The sequence below is a fragment of the Syngnathus scovelli genome, chromosome 2 (assembly GCF_024217435.2).
Source record: "Syngnathus scovelli strain Florida chromosome 2, RoL_Ssco_1.2, whole genome shotgun sequence".
NCBI lineage: Eukaryota > Metazoa > Chordata > Actinopteri > Syngnathiformes > Syngnathidae > Syngnathus > Syngnathus scovelli.
Window position 1 is genome coordinate 12,781,758 of NC_090848.1, and position 17,185 is coordinate 12,798,942.

General features: G+C 43.4%; 5 protein-coding genes across 8 annotated transcripts in view; 4 read left to right on the forward strand and 1 right to left on the reverse strand.

Moving 5' to 3' along the window:
• fgd (faciogenital dysplasia) overlaps window positions 1-5,127 on the forward strand; it is a 30,968-nt gene extending 25,841 nt beyond the window's left edge. The window contains exons 10-20 of the mRNA XM_049752123.2: window positions 89-147; window positions 565-711; window positions 800-892; window positions 972-1,051; window positions 1,493-1,523; window positions 2,051-2,155; window positions 2,538-2,591; window positions 2,659-2,760; window positions 2,839-2,964; window positions 3,560-3,700; window positions 3,858-5,127. Coding sequence (XP_049608080.1) covers window positions 89-147; window positions 565-711; window positions 800-892; window positions 972-1,051; window positions 1,493-1,523; window positions 2,051-2,155; window positions 2,538-2,591; window positions 2,659-2,760; window positions 2,839-2,964; window positions 3,560-3,700; window positions 3,858-4,103 — 1,184 coding nt within the window. The 3' untranslated portion in view covers window positions 4,104-5,127. The remainder of the gene's footprint in view (window positions 1-88; window positions 148-564; window positions 712-799; window positions 893-971; window positions 1,052-1,492; window positions 1,524-2,050; window positions 2,156-2,537; window positions 2,592-2,658; window positions 2,761-2,838; window positions 2,965-3,559; window positions 3,701-3,857) is intronic.
• A 144-nt stretch (window positions 5,128-5,271) lies between these two features.
• Window positions 5,272-9,318, forward strand: LOC125987733 (uncharacterized). 2 transcript variants are annotated; one of them, XM_049752131.2, is made up of 5 exons: window positions 5,272-6,418; window positions 7,222-7,416; window positions 8,008-8,170; window positions 8,238-8,366; window positions 8,460-9,318. In XM_049752131.2, exons 1-5 carry the CDS (start codon window positions 6,250-6,252, stop codon window positions 8,692-8,694), a joined length of 891 nt encoding a protein of 296 aa, XP_049608088.1. In that variant the 5' UTR covers window positions 5,272-6,249; the 3' UTR covers window positions 8,695-9,318. The 2 variants fall into 2 exon arrangements, with proteins under 2 accessions (XP_049608088.1, XP_068505210.1); XM_068649109.1 differs by having other exon boundaries at window positions 8,253-8,366.
• On the reverse strand, window positions 9,201-11,670 carry mul1 (mitochondrial E3 ubiquitin protein ligase 1). Of its 2 annotated transcripts, XM_049752127.2 has the most exons (5): window positions 11,650-11,670; window positions 11,022-11,139; window positions 10,864-10,951; window positions 10,186-10,306; window positions 9,201-10,101 (listed from the first exon to the last, which is right to left on the reverse strand). In XM_049752127.2, the coding sequence occupies exons 2-5, from the start codon at window positions 11,133-11,135 to the stop codon at window positions 9,372-9,374; spliced, it is 1,053 nt and encodes a 350-aa protein (XP_049608084.1). In that variant the 5' UTR covers window positions 11,136-11,139; window positions 11,650-11,670; the 3' UTR covers window positions 9,201-9,371. The 2 variants fall into 2 exon arrangements, with proteins under 2 accessions (XP_049608084.1, XP_049608086.1); XM_049752129.2 differs by lacking the exons at window positions 10,864-10,951; window positions 11,022-11,139; window positions 11,650-11,670 and adding an exon at window positions 10,676-10,853.
• The window catches only part of LOC125987734 (trypsin I-P1-like), a 28,699-nt gene continuing 22,528 nt past the window's right edge, over window positions 11,015-17,185 (forward strand). For both annotated transcript variants that reach the window (XM_049752134.2, XM_049752135.2), the window contains exon 1: window positions 11,015-11,153. The gene's annotated coding sequence lies outside the window, so the exon portion shown is untranslated. The remainder of the gene's footprint in view (window positions 11,154-17,185) is intronic.
• On the forward strand, window positions 14,544-16,625 carry fam43b (family with sequence similarity 43 member B). Its single transcript, XM_049752130.2, has one exon. It carries the CDS (start codon window positions 14,903-14,905, stop codon window positions 15,878-15,880), a length of 978 nt encoding a protein of 325 aa, XP_049608087.1. The 5' UTR covers window positions 14,544-14,902; the 3' UTR covers window positions 15,881-16,625.

Here is a 17,185-nt window from a genome sequence, read left to right on the forward strand (position 1 = left end):
ACTGACCATCTACATACCTCCCTGTCCTAACAATATGATTTTTCCATGTTTTGGATCTGATGCTAACACATTTACATTGTTTCCACAGAGGCACTGGAGTTGATATCTACTGCAGCTAATCACTCCAACGCAGCAATCAAGAAAATGGTGAGACTTTAAGAAAAATAAAAAAGTGTCGACACCATGTCGTTGCTCATCTGACGCAGTGCTGATGCTAAAGTGTTGCTGCAAGTTCGTCCGAGGGAGTCATCGCGTTGAGTCGGTTCAGACAGGAAGTTGCTGTTTCCTGCCTCAAGTTTCGTAGTTTACGGATGTCTGACTGGCTTTCTGTAACACCCATCCTCTTCATCGCTTTCCTCGTTCTTACTTGTATTTCTTACTTCCGTGAATCCTCCAAATATATAGTCAAAAGATCAATAAAGAAATATAAAACCTGCTCCTTGCCGGGTCAGCAAATCTCGCGATGATTCTGATAAAACAGCGCCCTCTGGTGGTGCGTATCTCAAAACAGCGCCCTCTGGTGGTGCGTATCTCATTCATGTTGGTGCTGTGTTGTGTTTACAGGAGAAGATGCACAAACTGCTTGAGGTTTATGAAAGGCTGGGAGGGGAAGAGGACATTGTGAATCCAGCCAATGAGTTTATCAAGGAAGGACATATCAAGAAGATGTCAGCCAAAAATGGAACAGCACAAGACAGATACCTCTATTTGGTGAGAGGAAATGTCTGACAAAAAGATTGGATGTCCACGGAGAATAGCCCAATTATGATTGTTTTTCTTCTCTCTCTCTTTCTCTCAGTTTAACAACATGGTGCTCTACTGTGTGCCTAAACTCAGACTGATGGGGCAGAAGTTCAGCGTTAGGGAGAGAATTGACATTGCTGGCATGGAGGTACTTTTAGAGCGTGTGACTCATTTAGACTCCTTTATGTTTTATGAATCTGAGTTATTCTGTTTCTTTGTTCCCTCAGGTGCAGGAGAACGTGAAGCAGAATCTTACTCACACATTTGCCATAATTGGCAAACAACGGTCACTTGAACTTCAAGCCAGGTAAAACACTTAAGCATTCCAATGGTGTACAGTGATCCCTCGCTACTTCGCGTTTCGTTTATCGCGGATTCACTACATCGCGGATTTTTTTGCAAATTAAAAAAAACATTTAAAAGTCAAAATAAATCTAAATTGATGAAACATGTGTCCAACCTTTAGGACAATGTAGTATTGCTCCAAATGTTCGTTTACATTCCTTTAGAAGTCCGTTTTCGCGTGTTAGCACGATCGCGAATTAGCATCTTTCCGCTAACTCGTTAGCCTGCCCAGTGGAACCAATTATCCATGATAAACGAGGGATTACTGTATTTTATTTTATTTTTTAAAACATTGCAATCAAAGTTATCATATAAAAAAATAAAGATAAACAATATTACATACAGAGGGTAAAATGTTAAAGATACTGAAAAACACATACATGTTGGTCATTTTCTCTCATAGGACAGCGGAGGAGAAAGAAGAATGGATTCAGGTAAGGATGACAAGCGTTTGTGTTAAAGCAACACACATCTTTTGGGCGCACTGAACTATCTAAAAATAAAAAGAGACCGCTGAAATATGGCAGTGGAAACTGGCTAAATAGTTTAAAAATATTCTGTGTATAAATAAACAAAGCAACATTTTGGCAAATGCTGTTGCGCAATCTCCGTGTGGGGGCGGGGCTATGTAAAGGCTTATGCCAGGAAATCAGGGGTCAGTCGTGACCCTTTTGGTAGTTCAGCGGAATTAGAGAATGCAATTAGAAAAGATTTCCTGCCCACCCACATTGTGTTTGGAACTGAAATTCTCCACTAAAGCCCCTTTATAATGGCTCATTTAGCTCATTATGGCGAAGCAAAGCTGATTACGGCTTTGAAGAGGAGAGAGAGGTGGTCTTCTCGCAAAGAGGCCTCAGGGTGAAAGCTGACAGACATTTGGATTGGGAAGGACGTTTTAATACAAACAAGACTCATGGCCGCTTGTTGTCATCATCTCCTCCAAATCTGTTTTGACACTCAGGTCATCCAAGCCACTATCGATCGACACAAGCAAAACAGCGAGACTTTCAATAAAGCCTTCAACAGCTCCTTCTCGCGGGAGGACGACCACGCCCCAGAATCACCGGTAAGACCGTCTTGATCGTTTTCATTGATCGGCTCAGTGAGGAATTATGAGCGGCACCAAGCACAGTCACCATCTTCTGGTCTTTGTCAGTTTAAACACTTGTCCATGTATGGATGTGAATCATACATGCGCCACACAATTTAAGACGTTCTTCTTTCCCTTGACATGAGTCTCCCTCAACTCGCTCATGACCTTATAGGGAAAGTCCAAGTCCAAAGTTTATTCCTATGGATCTGCTTTGACCCACTTTAAGCCGGTGGGCCCGGCAAGGAGCCAAACGAAACTGGCTTCTTGTGCGAATTCACCCTGACACCTTGTGGAAGAAACGCATAACTGCAGAAAGAAGCTGCTGATGCTCAGTCAGATGTTTGCTTCTTCTCAGGGTCCCTGGTCCAACACATCCATCGACTCGGACGGCGAAAGACTGCATGAAAGGGTGAGATATCAGATTATTAGCATTCCTCTTTTGAGTTGTGCTGAACACCATTGACATCTTTTTACAGAAGAGCTCAAGAAAGAAAGACAAAGAAAAGCAGACGTGTAAAGGATGCAACGAGAGTTTCAATTTCACAAAGCGTAAACACCACTGCAAGGCTTGTGGAGGGGTAAGCTCTCAAAAAAATGACATTCTTTTTGCGTACATATTGAACATATTCAACAACAAAAAACAACCAATTCCACAGGCTATATGTGCAAAGTGTTCAAAAACCTTGGACAACAAAACAAGTCGACTGTGCCCGGAGTGTTTTGAGGCAAGCCTCAGTCTGGAGAATCTTGGTGGTGAACAAAAAAGGAAAGCAGCGCCTGAGGTGAGACACAAAACCATAAAACACACACATTATTTATTTATGCTCAGTTAGGCGCATACATTCACTGAACACATTGGTAATAGGGCCAAAATGGGCTCTTAAACTGCGGTACAGAAAACGGATGGATGGAGATTTTTTTTTTTTTTTTACAAAATATTAGAGAGTTTTGTTTTTCCACCTACACTGCAGCCAGGCAGTCACCGAGGGGTGAATACAAGAACATTGATATTAGTCGATCCCTTCTCTCGTGACTAATATTATAATAAGATCACAAGCTACTTATGAAGACAATCTGCCAACTCAGCTGTCTGCGTGCCTGTGATATTGGAAGCTTAACCCGTCTACCTACTCAGCTCCAGACATAGTTTTGCTGAAGTAGGTGAATGAGTCTGATTTGGCTTCTCGGGCCTCTTCAAGGTCAAAAGCTCAAAACACAAACTTCCGTTTGGTTGTAAATTGTATATAAAGGTGGAATTTGCTATTCAACCATAAGATGCCATGCCCACTGTCTTCCAGATTCTCCTGCACAAAGTGTAACTTTTCATGCACTGGTGCTCCTTTTGTACTGAACCGGTGTTGTGTGTCGTCCGTTTAGAGACAAGCCTCATTAACGGGCGAGAGCTGCCTCTTGTGTGGCCACCTCCATGTGCAGGAGAAAGGAAAGAGCTGGACCAAGATGTGGGTGGCTGTCACCAAGGCCGAGCCACTGGTGTTGTATCTGCAGAGCAGCGGGCAGGTATGGCCTAACGTTGCCGAGGCTTACTTTCATAGGGTGTCACAAATAATCGGCTACTAATCGATTATCCAATCAATCGATCTGTTTAAATCGAGTCATCGTTTAGCATTGTTAACTTGAAGCTCAAGATAATGACGGACTTAACTCATTCCTTTAGGACTTGAAGGGGGCGAGAGCCGTACCTCTGCCTGGGTTTGAGGTGACGATGCCTTCGCCGCCCGCAGGCGAAAGGTCAGAGGTCAAACACATAATCCGGCTCAGTCACAGTCAGCAAACTGTGCTCCTAAGTACCCAAGATGGTGAACTCCATGCCAAGTGGGCGGACCTCCTCTTAAAAGCAGCTCGCGGCGAAAATGCTGTGAATGCTTCAACAAATCTGACTGAACACAGGAAGAGCCAGTAGTGGACACGCCCTCTTTCCCGTAACCCCCCCCCCCCCCTCTCTCTGTGCCCTCTGTAAAGAGCACACCTTACTTGAATTCGCTTACCTTGGCACTTTTTGTTTTGTGGAGGAGACCACGCAGACCTTCCTGTACACCACTTCAGCCTCATCTTCACTCACACCTCTTCGTCGCCACCGAGCCATCACAACTTTGACGTGTGCCGTCGGGATGTTTTGTTCCTCTCCGCAACCTGAGGATCTTTATGAGTGGACTGATGTTTTATTTGTAATATAGCTGAAGATTCCCCACAAGGTTTTAATGAATAGGCTCCTTGTACATTATCATATTATTATTGACTGTTGAAAAGCTTTGTGGTTTTTCCATATTATGTGAAAGTGTGTGTGTGTGTGTGTGTGTGTGTGTGTGTGTGTGTGTGTGTGTGTGTGTGTGTGTGTGTGTGTGTGAGCTTCGGCTCCTTCCTGTGTACATGAAGCAGTTGAATGTCAGTGTCTGAAACTTGCGCCACTTCCCCGTTTGTTGCTGGGGCACATTGGCACTTGAGTGGGTATTGTTGTACAGTATGTATACTATAGTGTGATGTAAGAAAAAGAAAATAGATTTTAAGTTAAAACACACTTGAGATGTGTACACTTGTGGCCGGCCACTGGCAGCTCCCGCAAAACGAACCCGTTCACCGTATCTCCATATCTTCAATACAGTATTTAATTCCCATGATTTGCCTTTCCACGCTTTTTACCATTTCAACTTATAAATGTTTCATTCTCGGATGTTTTCTAAGCATAGCAACACTCTGACCTTCTTACCCTTTGCTGACATCATGGAGCTGAAGTACTGTACTTTTTTCTGCCTTTCCCTCTGTACCCCGCTCCTATAAGCACCAGCCTTTAACAAAATGTAGCAAAAAAAAAAAAAAAGACAATGTTGGAGCTCATCTTGCATGTTGCATCACTCATAAAGCATATCATCAATAAACAGACAATGTGGTAAGTGAAGTTCACCACGCTGTCCAACAAGCTGTGCAAATGTCACTAATGTCTTGTGTGTCCACGCTATAAAAGGTTGAAACGCTCGATGAGATGGAGGCACCAATCTGCATCTTGGTCTTCCTTTTCCATTCTTCCCTCACTCATGAGATTCTTCCCCTAGAGGAAGAAACTCCTCCGCGACCCCACCCTTTTCTGAATCAGGACTGTGCTTTGAGACTTGATTCTCATCCCAGTTGTGAAAATGACGAGCCGATGGAGCCAAGAAAATTCCAAGGAACAATACTCAGACCATGAAACCCACAGTTGTGCCTTCAAATTCTGTCCATGAAGGTTAGAAACAGATTTTTTTTTTTGTCATCAGGGTTTATACATGTGAGAGATTTGATCCTTTCCCATCGCATCTGAAGAGAATGGGTGTAATGAGAAAGCTGTCGATTGTCATTGAAGCGTAAGCCTCTTAGCAGATGTTGGCTTGTGTGCGTGCAAACATCTGTGTGGCCCAGAGACATTTGCATTTCCAAATAACACCCCAGATGACCTGTCTTTTTGCTAAAGTGGGATTTAGGGGATTTTTGTTGGACATTTTTTCTTCCACTGTAATCCTGAAAACAAAACTGAAACATCCCCTAAACTTTAATCTTATTAATGTTACATTCAAGTAAATGGTGAATGACGTCACATTTACAGAAACGACATCCGGAATGGTGCTTTACATTGACTGGCAAAGCGAGTTCCGTTTAGGTGCGGTTGCAACTGTTTCCTGTTTGTTTCGTGAGAATGGCATTAAGTGAGACTTCTCGATGGGTTCTTCATTTTCGCGATGCTAAAAAAAACAAACAAAAAAAACTCCCCTGGTGGGTAAATAGTAAAAGAGGTAGAAGTGTGAGCACTTTTTCCATCTCTGTAAAGAATCAGAACGCACAGTTCTTGATTCGAATTTTCATGACTTCAATTAAATTAGCTGATGTTACACCCAGTTCTCCATTATAAAAACAAAAGTCTGTATGCAACGGCACTTGAGTGCAGAATGCATGACCGCAAACGCCCCCAAAATAAAGAGTAAAAAGTCAAATAAACCAAAAAGCAGACAACGCTTGGTTTGCCTGACATCTCGGTGCAGAAGTAACTTTAGCGCCGACCCAATTGTCTCCCCCCTGTCATGCAGGCGTCACGTGACAACGTCTCGCCTGCAGGTCGTGCGTCTTCTATGCACTTGCTCGCTTGTTCGGCGTGTGGACCGTGGACACGGGCGGAGATCGATTGGACCGTCATCATGCCCTTAGCATCCAAAGGACTCGAGACGAACGGAACTAACCAGAATAACACCGGTAAATTGATTGTTATGGAAAGTGTTGCCCATGTTTGGTGCATGGCTTGTTTTAAAATGTAGAGCTTAAATAAGTTTACTGCGTGGCGTTCTCTTTAACCCTTTAATGTCATTTAACTTTTTCAAGTAATTTTATTTAAGTAGACTACAGCCAAAGTATAAAGCAGGGTTGCAAATTTAAGAAGTATACTGATACAATCTGGAATAAATAAATAAAAAAAGCCTGGTGAATGTAAATTAGCTACAAAAAAGTAGTTGGTTTCTGATTCAACTTGTGTAAAAAAAAAAAAGAACTCAGGGGTAGGCTACAAAAGTGTTGTTTCATTAATTTAACTGCACGCCATACACGGTGGATGTTTTTTTTTTTTTTTTTTTTTTTTTTTGCTTTACCGTAGAAACAGAAAATGCCACGAAAATACCCCAGAGGAATCAATGTATTTAGTTTAGGCAGTCTTAGGGATTGGCAACGTAAGATGGCCGCTGGTGACTTCATTCCTCCGAAGTGGCAGTCGTCCGCCGTCACCAGGTAATAGTTTCTGTTTTGGCGAGCCAGCATGGCATCGTTGCCAGTTGGCACAAAAGATAAAATACTGAAAAATACAGTCCGATTAACTCGTACGCTAAATAAGCATGATCTCCCTAATCCTTTAATCACCAAATGTAATGCAATGGAAAATATATTTCTTGTATTTCTATCACCTGAATCTGGTATTTGATCAGGTTTGTGTTTTTTAAAAAAAATATATATTCGCCCTATATAGTTCTTCTGGAATGGGTTTTGTTGATGAAAAGACTGTCTTTTAGTGCATGTCCAGGCGCAGTGCCCAGCTCTCCCCTCACCTCGCTTGGGTACCCACATCATAAGCACGGGCAACGGCCGCAGTGTGGGCACAGCCATTTCTCTGCAGTGCCCAAGCAAACACAGGCTGGTAGGCGGTGAGCTGAAGTGTGTCATGGATGCAAACAGCCCTCGCTGGGTGGGCGAACTCTCCTGCAAACGTAAGTTGGCAAAGATGGAGACTACAGTGGAACCTCCAAATTGATGGTCCTCCTTTGTTCGTGCAATAATAGTCCAAGTGCTTTGCAAACGCATACAAATGGGTGATTACGGCAATATATTTAGTGCTGTGTGGATTCCAGATTTGAACATGGAATAATCACAATACATTATAACTTGACACCACAACATATGATAGATTTTTACTACATAATGATTTTCATGGCATTATTTTGTGATTTTGGTGAAACTGCAATTGACCAATTTTCCTACTAGAGGAAGGTCTTGCACTCTCTTTCTATGGGAGGATTCGTGTCAATTAGTCACATAAATACAGCCACAAATATATTTGTGATATTCATGTATTTTTCCAAACACTTGATTTATCTTTGTGGACTCTCCCTGAGGCAATAAAATGAATTAAAATACTGATCAGAAATTAATTGAATGAATTAAAATATTGACAATAAATGTTCAGAAATGTTTAAAATTGTTTAATTCTTCTTGCCGTGACTCAACTCTTTCTACATAAGGACGTAACACATTCAGGCTGCTCTAACCATGAAATATATGTTCTCCTTTTCACTCTTCAGCGTTGTCTCCGTTCAAAGACAGTGGTTTCCGCGTGGCTGTTCTTGCATCCATCGTCAGCATCGGCATAATATGTATCATGTCCTTGGCGTTCATCACTTGCTGTATTTGGGACTGTGCCCAACAAAACAGAACAGCAAACGAAAAAAAAACAAAGCAGCGCAGGTGAGTTTGTTCAGTTACTCTCGAAATGTGGTTGTTCTGAGAAAAAATGGAAAACCTTCCATCCTAGGGATTCATTCAAAAGCCATCTGGAGGATGGCGGGTCCTACCATAGCCTTGAAGGCAGATGTGACGTCAACTTAGGAGAGCATTTTTCACCATGGGGTACTGACATCCCAGAAAATCTTATTGACAACAGGTGAGAACAAGATAACCTTTTTTTTTTAATCAAAACTAAGGAAAGTCCAAGTCTTCAAAGATCCACACATACTTAAACCTCCATTTCTCGCAGTTCGCCTCAATGGTTGACCCATGGACTGGTCCATACACAGTCCCCCTCGCACCTGCGCCCCTTTGGATTCTATGATAACCGACATCCACTCCCATCAAAATATAATTGTGCACAGGTTTTTGGTCGGCCTCACGACATCACTATTTCCTCATGCTCCAAGTGTCCACACGCATGTCTGCTTCAGATCCCCACTGAGCAAACTGATTTGGTGTGGCAGCCTTACGGTCAGCGGTGAAGCTCGTTACAAAGCCTTGAAGTTCGAATGAAAGATTTGGGAAAACAGCGAACACTCCTGTTCTAAGCCCGAGTCCTAGACACCGCTCGGGAACGTTTAGAATTGCCTACATAAATCGTTTAAAGCCCAAACTATGAACTCAGCACTTTCAACCTATCTTATATTACCCTTAAAATAAATGCAGTGAAAATTCGAGGCCACTGCCAGCTGTCTGGCAACTTCTTCTTTTCTTCTTTTTTTTAAATCTAGTACTGTACTATTCATCAGAAACAAGTCTTTCGCTTTCATTTTGCACTTGGCTCTACCTTACGTTGAGCAGCTACCCATTACTTGCTAAGAGGCTGTTACGTTCGACCACACCTTCCCTGTTGTTGTTTTGAAAGTTTTACAACTGAGTGGTGCGCTGGGAGCCTTGCCTGCCTGGTGCATACTACCTTAAATGTGCCTTTTGCTAGTTACTCCTTCCACCCCATGCCTAAAATAGCAGTTATTGGAAGTACATCATATTGTGCATTTATATCAGTTTATTGTACATATATGCATAAAAAACATTGGTATCTGATTGGAAGGGATACTAGGTTCATAAGCAAAAGTGCCATAATTCAATAAATGGATACAACCTGACCTCCCTTGTTTTGCCCCATGACGACATAGAGAACTGACTCATTCCTTTGGTACTAGGTATTGTAGATGAGCACCATCCTGTCTATGATGGCCCTACAGATGGGACATTTCTTTGGCTCCGGCAGAGCCTCGTAGCATCTCGTGCACGTACACACGTGTCCGCACTCCAGAAAGACGCAGGAGCGCTCCTGGTACAAGCATACGGCGCACCGGCTGGTCTGCTCATCACTTTCCTCCCAATTTTGCTCCTCCTTATTTTTCTTCTCTTGCTCCTCGAACTCTTTAAGCATGCGCTTCACGCGCATTTTCTGTCTGTGGCGCTCGTACTGCTTCCACAAAATGTAGAAGAAGGTGGAACAGGCGGCCAGGCCGAAGACGACGGTCAGAATGCGCCACAGTCTGACGTCTCGCTCCTGCTTCCTCAGGAGAGCGTCAAAGTCCAACCGAGTGAGGAAATACAAGAAGCCTTGCTTGGGTGGCTGCAGCTTAATAACGTTGTTATCTAGCACCAGCTCGCCGACGCCCGTGACGCTGTCGCCCAAGCGCAACATCTCCTCCATTTCGTGAATGCCTTTGGGTCGCTCGCCGCTGATGAAGTTGCCGATGGCGCTGGACAGGGACTGAACGGTGGGGTGGAAGTTCTCGTACGTGGTCTCCAGATTTAACTCTGCGGCTTCGAGCGGGCGCACGACACATACGGTGGCGGTGATGTTGTCATCGTGGGGGCCGAGTGCAAACGGAACCGAGTTGGTGCGCTGGTGGATGACTTTCTCAGTGTTGCTCCTGCACAGGGAAGAATTTTAATGAAACCAACTCACATCTACTTCCCGACATACATACATTTGACTTGCTTGTTTACTGACATACCAGAGTTGAGTGGTGCGGTTCCAAACCATTTTCTCCTCCTTCAAAGTCAGTCTCTCAATGACCCCTTTGCAATTGTCAAGAAACTGGCTACTGAGCGTTTCCTTCGCAGACTTCACGACACCTGTAAAGAATGACCGATTAGTAATTTGGCCTGCTGAATGTTTGGTCAGTTATTGTAAATGTATCTTAAATTTTTGCCTCTTTAATGTTTGGCCCAATGAACATTTCTTAGGGCTGAAGAGAGAGCAACAGTAATGTGTACATGTTCTGTTAGGTTAGACAATCTCATATACGTTTTGATGCTCATATCTGTACAATTCTCTTTATGAGTTTATATAAACATAATTGCTCAATCAGAACACGAATATTCTGAACACATTCTATGAACACATTCACATAGGCACACAGGGGGGTGACGCCCCCAACACTCAGGTACCAAATGGTCATGTGACAAGTTCCCGCCTTTCCGGGCAGTATAAAAGAAGCTGACCTGGAGAAGGAAGCTGTTGTTTCATCTGCTGCCGTGCCTCGTGCATTGGCCGCCATTAAACAACCCAAGATCTTGCCAATAATAGAACCAACTCTATACTCCGCATCTTTGTTGTTCCTGGCTCAACATCGGACATCCCGCACAACGCGCAACAGGGCACAGCAGTTGGAAATCAAGAATCAACTCACCCTCAACGACGGCATAAGGGAAACATCTTCCCGGTGTTTCAGACAAGATCATTTTCAAATCCTGGTCAATGGAAACTTTCTTGGCATCCTGTGCACAGGAGAGATTTCTGTTGAGTTACACAAGGATTACTGAGACTGAACTTTTTTCAACGGCGGACCTTTAATTTGGTCACCGTCGCTGCTTTGTTCCTGTACACGTTGTAGAAGACAGCAGTGAAGGCCGAGCTGGTAGCCAAGAGGCCCACCTGGACAGCGGAGAGACTCCAGTCCATTGTGCTATCATGACAAAGGTAAGTGCACATATTAGTGTCAAATGTTTTTCAATCAGTACTGTACCAGTCAAGTTCAGTGGTTTTAATTTGTGCGTACATATTGATTTCAAGCCATATTTAGGAGTTCGACCAAGTGCATCACATACTGTCCATTTCAAACTGACCCAATGACATTTATCACGGTTTCGGTTTCATTATTATGTAAAACTCTTGCGTTAGCACAATGTGAAAAGGCAACAGACGGCCTTACCCTTTATTGTCAACAAAAATTGTTGGAAGTTAATACTCTTTAATAAAAAGTAGCGGTAGTTTTGTGAGGAAATTTTGTTTACTTCCGTTTCGCTCCTTTGAACGAGTTTGCGAGCATACATGCTAACGACCTGAATGAACGGTTAGCTAGCGTCACTTTACCCGAAAAGAAACTACGTTAGAAACTGTTTCGAATCGAAGAATAAAATTGCTGAAACAGTTGCTAAGTGTCGCCATATTACCAATAGGAACCATATATACGTGCCTGATGAGGTGACGGGGGCCTGCAGTCAGGCTTTGTCAGCAACCCTTCGACTGACGTCATCGGCGTTGCCGGCGTTATGGTGACGTTTTCCACTTTTTATCATGCAAAGAAAGAACATTTTAAATTGTAGAACTTGTAATCAACAAATTTTTTGCTACATTTGAAACAACCAATTTTAACAATATTTATGCCTAATGCTAATTTTGGCAGCAACATTGGTATCAAGACTTAAATATAAAACACCTGGCAACTCTACACGTACTTCGTCATTGTCACCACTAGATGTCAGTGTAGTCATTTGTAACTGTGAGTACGGAGGCTTGGACATTTATTACCCTCCATCTTGCATAAATCGTAAAAACGGCACGTTGCCGTGATTTTCCTTGGACTGACAATTCAGTAGAAAAAAAAGTTAAATTAGCAAATGATAACTGAATAATACACCTGACTCGTGTGTTTTTCATACTTAACAGCTAAAATATTTTTGAAAGACACAAGCTCGTGGTCTTTGACCGTAAACGCAACAACGCAGTTTACACGAATCAATCTTTTGGGCAACAGCATTAAATCTCTTAAATAAATGGATGAGGATTGCTTCTCCAAATCTGTTATTTCCATCTTGTCCCAAGATCTAGTGTAAATCCATCAAGGTCTGTCGCATTGTCAAGAGTAGCAGAGGTTGAAAAACTAACAAGCCCATTTTGACAAACTAAAGAAAATAAAATGGCAAAAAAATGTATTATGTGACATGTTATATGTACATAAAATAGTTTCATGAATAACGTTGCTATTAGACTGCTTGCCGTGTGTTTGATCCTCAGATCTTGCATCTCCCATGGCTGAATGAGTCAGACATGATCAACCTTGACATGAATGAATGTTAGATATTCAAAAATCCTTCTGACAGTAAGAGGTGTGAACTTCTTTGTGACCTCAAAAACACCAGCAGGCCTCTTGCTGTTTGTTCCTACTCTGGCTGAAAGAAAAGGAAAATGCAAGTATAGTTGTTGGAGGTAGAACAGAATTATTTGGCATAGGCCTTTGCTAACCCACACAACACAGGATAAGTAGAAATGGCAGGAATTATGTAGTTTTATTTACAAACTTAAAATAACAGCCCCAAATCATTGCTAAGTATCAGTGTGAGATTTGGCATAATTACCCAAGTGTTGAACTTTTAATCTTCCCCATGTCATGTGACATTTCCCCTTTGAGGCGCTCGTCCGCCCCCAATCTTCATTACTGTCGGCTAATTGCTGGATCTTCTTTTCATTTGACCTTACAAGCTCACTTAATCCCTCAATGTGGTGCAGCACTTTCCTGATAATAGGGAGAAACACACTGATTGAAAGTGAGTTGTGCTGCACACTTTGGTCTCCTCGTTACATCATGGACAGAATGAGGTAGTAGCATAATGATCTCGGGTTCTATGCATAAGAAACCTCAGCAAAAAATGTCCAATATCTTTCTGTTGAGAAACAAGCATCTTTCTGTCTCGTGTGTTGCTGAGCGCCTCGCCCCAAACATTAATCAGCCTTTCCAGAGGTGGGGCACTCACAAGGCTCCTTTCATTGATTGCATCGCACTGCTGTGTGATGAAGAGTCTGACTCACTGATGTAAACGCAACAACAACAACAGCTCAAAGTAAGCGAATGGAAAAAAGAAAAAGCGTGATTAAAAAGGATCAAGCGTTGCAAGTATGCTGTTCATGAATCACAAGGAAATGATCTTGACTCTAGAGATACCACAAAATGATTCCATGGCGGCATGTCTCAAAAATTATTTGCAGGACTTGACGCTTACTTTGGGTCAGTCACTTAGTTTTCTGTCTGGTACCACTACAAAACTGAAAATATATTATACAATGTCATTTTTATTTTTTTATTTTGGTGGGCAAAAACATATTTTCAAATTGTATTATACAGTGTTTCAGATTTTAAAACTAAGAACACGTGCCACTGAAATTTGAGTGGAAATGGTACACAATTTCAAGGTGCATGCATGAATCACTGAAAATAATCACTCATTTTCACTATTGCTGATAAACCAGAAAAAGTGTGGATCAGAAGTTTAGAATATCAAAATATATTTAAGAATTTAAAAAAAAATCATCACATTCATTGGTCATGTGTGACAAGATGAAAATTTTAGTCCGACTCAAAATTGATGGGCAAAATTTGGCAACCATTGAGAGGTAGCCCTAATTATACAACACATCAAAGTCATGATAAAGCTTTGCAAATGATGTGCACTACTGTTTATATCATTTGACATTTTTCTGTTTACTAGTTGAAAGGCAGAGTTAATGGCTCACAAGCATTTGTGCCCCCAGTGTCAGGAAGAAGGATTAGTGCCGGCACCGCCTGGCACCCACACACACTCAGAATGTGACATATGGCCTTGCAACCACCTCAAACATGAAGTCTTTACTTTTCATCTGTACTCCCACCGCCGCTGTCTATGATGAGAACTACAGTGTAAACAAAAAGACAATTTTGCCAACGAGGCTGTCCGAATGACATTTGTCAGTACGAAATGAGAATGCTTTGGACTAATACTGATAGAAAATACTAAACGTAGCTCAAGTCAGAGGTAAATGCTAATATAGCAGTTAATTATTTGCGCTCTCATATTTTTAGTCCCTTGTAACACTCATTTGTGTCGTTGGTTAAGAAAAAAAAAAACTTTGCATCATGATGAACATTGTGCACAATGTGCTTTTATCATAAACATATGTCAAGATTCGGATTGGCAAATGAGTTCCTCTTCGAAACAAGAAATTATTTCATGTTTCATCAAGCACACTCCAGAAGTACTTCCCCCCCCACCCCCCCACCCCCCCGACACTTCTCATGGGCGGGTGGGTCCTTTGCCTCAGCTTTATAGGAATCGTAAATATAGCGATATCTCATTGCCGAGCTGGACAGCTCAGTAATGCTTCAGAGGGGATCCATTTGGAAGCCAAACAAAGAGGCAGGGAGGGGTGTGCAAACTCCCAACGCAGCGCATCATGATGCAAACAGCACAAGAGAAAGAAGAAAGAGAGGAGGCGAGGGAAGGAGGAGCGAGCAGACGAGCAGACTGACTCCAGCTACATTGCTCTCACTTGCGCTTCTGTGCAGCTTTTCTGCCTGTCCTCTCTCTTTCTCTCTCAGCGACGCTGAACAGGGACGTCAATAGAACCTCCAGCTTTCTGGACCCAACTGAAAAGACGCAAGCGAGGGGCACAGGAGCTCCTCCTGCTGCCACACCATGCTGCCCTGGAGGAGGAACAAGTTTGTTCTGGTGGAGGATGACCATAAAATGAAAGGCAAGAGTCTGGGGACAGGATTGACTTATCACTCCATCCTCTCGACTCTATTGCGCTCCTGTCCCGACCTGCTGCCCGACTGCCCCTTCGACTGGGTGGGAAACATCTTTCATACCAAACGACAGAAGGTGGAACTAAACCGAGAGGAGCCTGTTTACAATGTGCGCTATCTGGGAAGTGTGGTCACCATCACGGCCAAGGGGGAAGGTTGCACCCAGGAAGCGGTGGCCAAGATCTGGGCAAAGAGCAGCTACGGGGAGCAGAGCGTCAAAATGAGGTTGACCGTGGGACCGCAAGGCATCCGCATGAGCGCCGACAAATCTGGGAAAAAAAGTCCCGTTCATCTTTACTCTCTGAGCAGGATCACCTGCTGTACGCCGGACCCGTGTCGCCCCAAGATCCTGGCCTGGATCTACAGGCACCAGATAAAGAACATGGCCATCGTCCTTCGTTGTCACGCCGTCTTGGTGAGCAAGGCGGAGAAGGCCCAGGCCATCGCGCAAAGCCTCTACCAGCACACAACCTCCGCCTTCAGCGAGTTTAAACGTCTCAAGCGTCAGAGTGACTTCCGGCACTGCCGGCAGCAGTTGCTGGGGGAGGAGGCGGTGCCCCTGATGCCCCTGAGGAGGCTTCTGAACGGGCAGTGCCACTACAGGTCGCCCGCCGACACCCCCGGCAGCGCCGCTCGTCTCTGCTCCATCACGGAGGAAGAGGAGGATGACGAGGAGATGGCGGGAGAGGAGCGACCCTCAGAGACGGAGCGCAAAAGCAAGCGGACGGTTTTAACGACAAACACGGACCCGACTCAGCTGCTGTCCCAGTTGGATCTCGGGGATATTGCCAGACTGGAGCAGTGCCAAATCAACTTTGTCAGCGAGAGCAATAACAACACGTTTACATTCATAACTTCGTTGGTGTAAACGTGAAGAGAAAAGGACGTAGCCATTTGTTTACTTGGGCTCCCTCCTTTTGAAATGTATTCACCAGCGTCGCCGATCTTTTGCGAGGGAGGGCACTCTGTGTTCCGGCCAGATGGCTCTGACGCTGGTGCGTCAGACCGACTGTAACGAGCGGGAAATGTTTACAAGAAGAGTTGCACACTGACGCACACCCTGACGAGCACAACCAACGTCGTCGCTCTTAGGCAGCATGAGATGCTCATGTTTTGATTACAAACCTTTATTTCATTTATTTTTTTTAAGCCGGTTGTTTGTGTAGTATTTCTAACGTGACAATCCTAACTGATGTTCAGATTGCACATTGGGTTATTAATGAACGAGGCGACGGATTAGGATGCAAGCCATTGACGGGACGTCTTAATTACTGCCATTTGTTAGCGTCCTTATCATTTATGCATGACGTGTCAACTGTAACCTTTTGCGTTGAGCTTCTGTCTTTCATCACCTTCAAAGTGAACACTGTGATAAATGTGTGAGCAGGGATAAAGACGCACAGAAAAGTCCAATTTATGTCGTGCATCTTGACATCAATCCTTTTGTAAGACACATTTCAGTCTGTCATAAAAAAAAATGTCACCCCACATTAGCTCTTACATAACCTGACCAATTGAAGAACTGTTTAGAATATGGTTAGACCTGTTTTCCTTTTGATTGAAAGACTGACAGCATTGTGTTGTATATGAAATAAAGTTTTTTGGAATATTCATTTTCCAAAATGTGATGTGATTTCTTGAACAGAACAACTCATCTGCACGTAGAAGTTGTATTTCTGAAGCTATTAAACGTAAACGGAAATAATGCAAACAGATCGTCACTCGTAAATTGGAAGTCAGCCCTATTGAATGTAGTTTGATGGTTTCCCGCCGGCCCCTGCTCGTGCTGAGGGGGGCAATTAATCAGCGGATTGAATTGTGCAGAGAGAGAACATAAAGCACCTGCCACAGCAGTTTGGCTGTCAGGCTCTGACATAGCAGACTGCTCCAAAACCAGGACAGTGACTCACCCATCATCACTTTTTACCACGAACATCAGCGGTTTATTGACGACAAAGCCTTTAAGGTGTTGTTCCGGAATATTGCACAATCTGCAAGTTGACATTGCACCTCTATTTGATTAGTCCACATTATTTTGCCAGTGGCCACAGCAACCCAGAACTATTACGGGCCTGCTATACAATACACACGACACAACCATTATGCAAGCTTTTTTTTTCTTCTTCTCTCCACATCACAAACCTGATGGTCCAGTGCTCATGAATGTACTTAC

Coding starts and splice junctions, on each gene's coding strand:
- LOC125987733 (XM_049752131.2), top strand. CDS start 6,250: ATGCAGGCGTCACGTGACAACGTCTCGCCTGCAGGTCGTGCGTCTTCT. Junction 8,171..8,237: donor AAAAAAACAAAGCAGCGCAG/GTGAGTTTGTTC, acceptor CTTCCATCCTAG/GGATTCATTCAAAAGCCATC. Junction 8,367..8,459: donor GAAAATCTTATTGACAACAG/GTGAGAACAAGA, acceptor CATTTCTCGCAG/TTCGCCTCAATGGTTGACCC.
- mul1 (XM_049752127.2), bottom strand. CDS start 11,135: ATGGACTGGAGTCTCTCCGCTGTCCAGGTGGGCCTCTTGGCTACCAGC. Junction 10,952..11,021: donor CGACGGTGACCAAATTAAAG/GTCCGCCGTTGA, acceptor TCCTGTGCACAG/GATGCCAAGAAAGTTTCCAT. Junction 10,307..10,863: donor CCCTTATGCCGTCGTTGAGG/GTGAGTTGATTC, acceptor CATTCTTTACAG/GTGTCGTGAAGTCTGCGAAG.
- fam43b (XM_049752130.2), top strand. CDS start 14,903: ATGCTGCCCTGGAGGAGGAACAAGTTTGTTCTGGTGGAGGATGACCAT.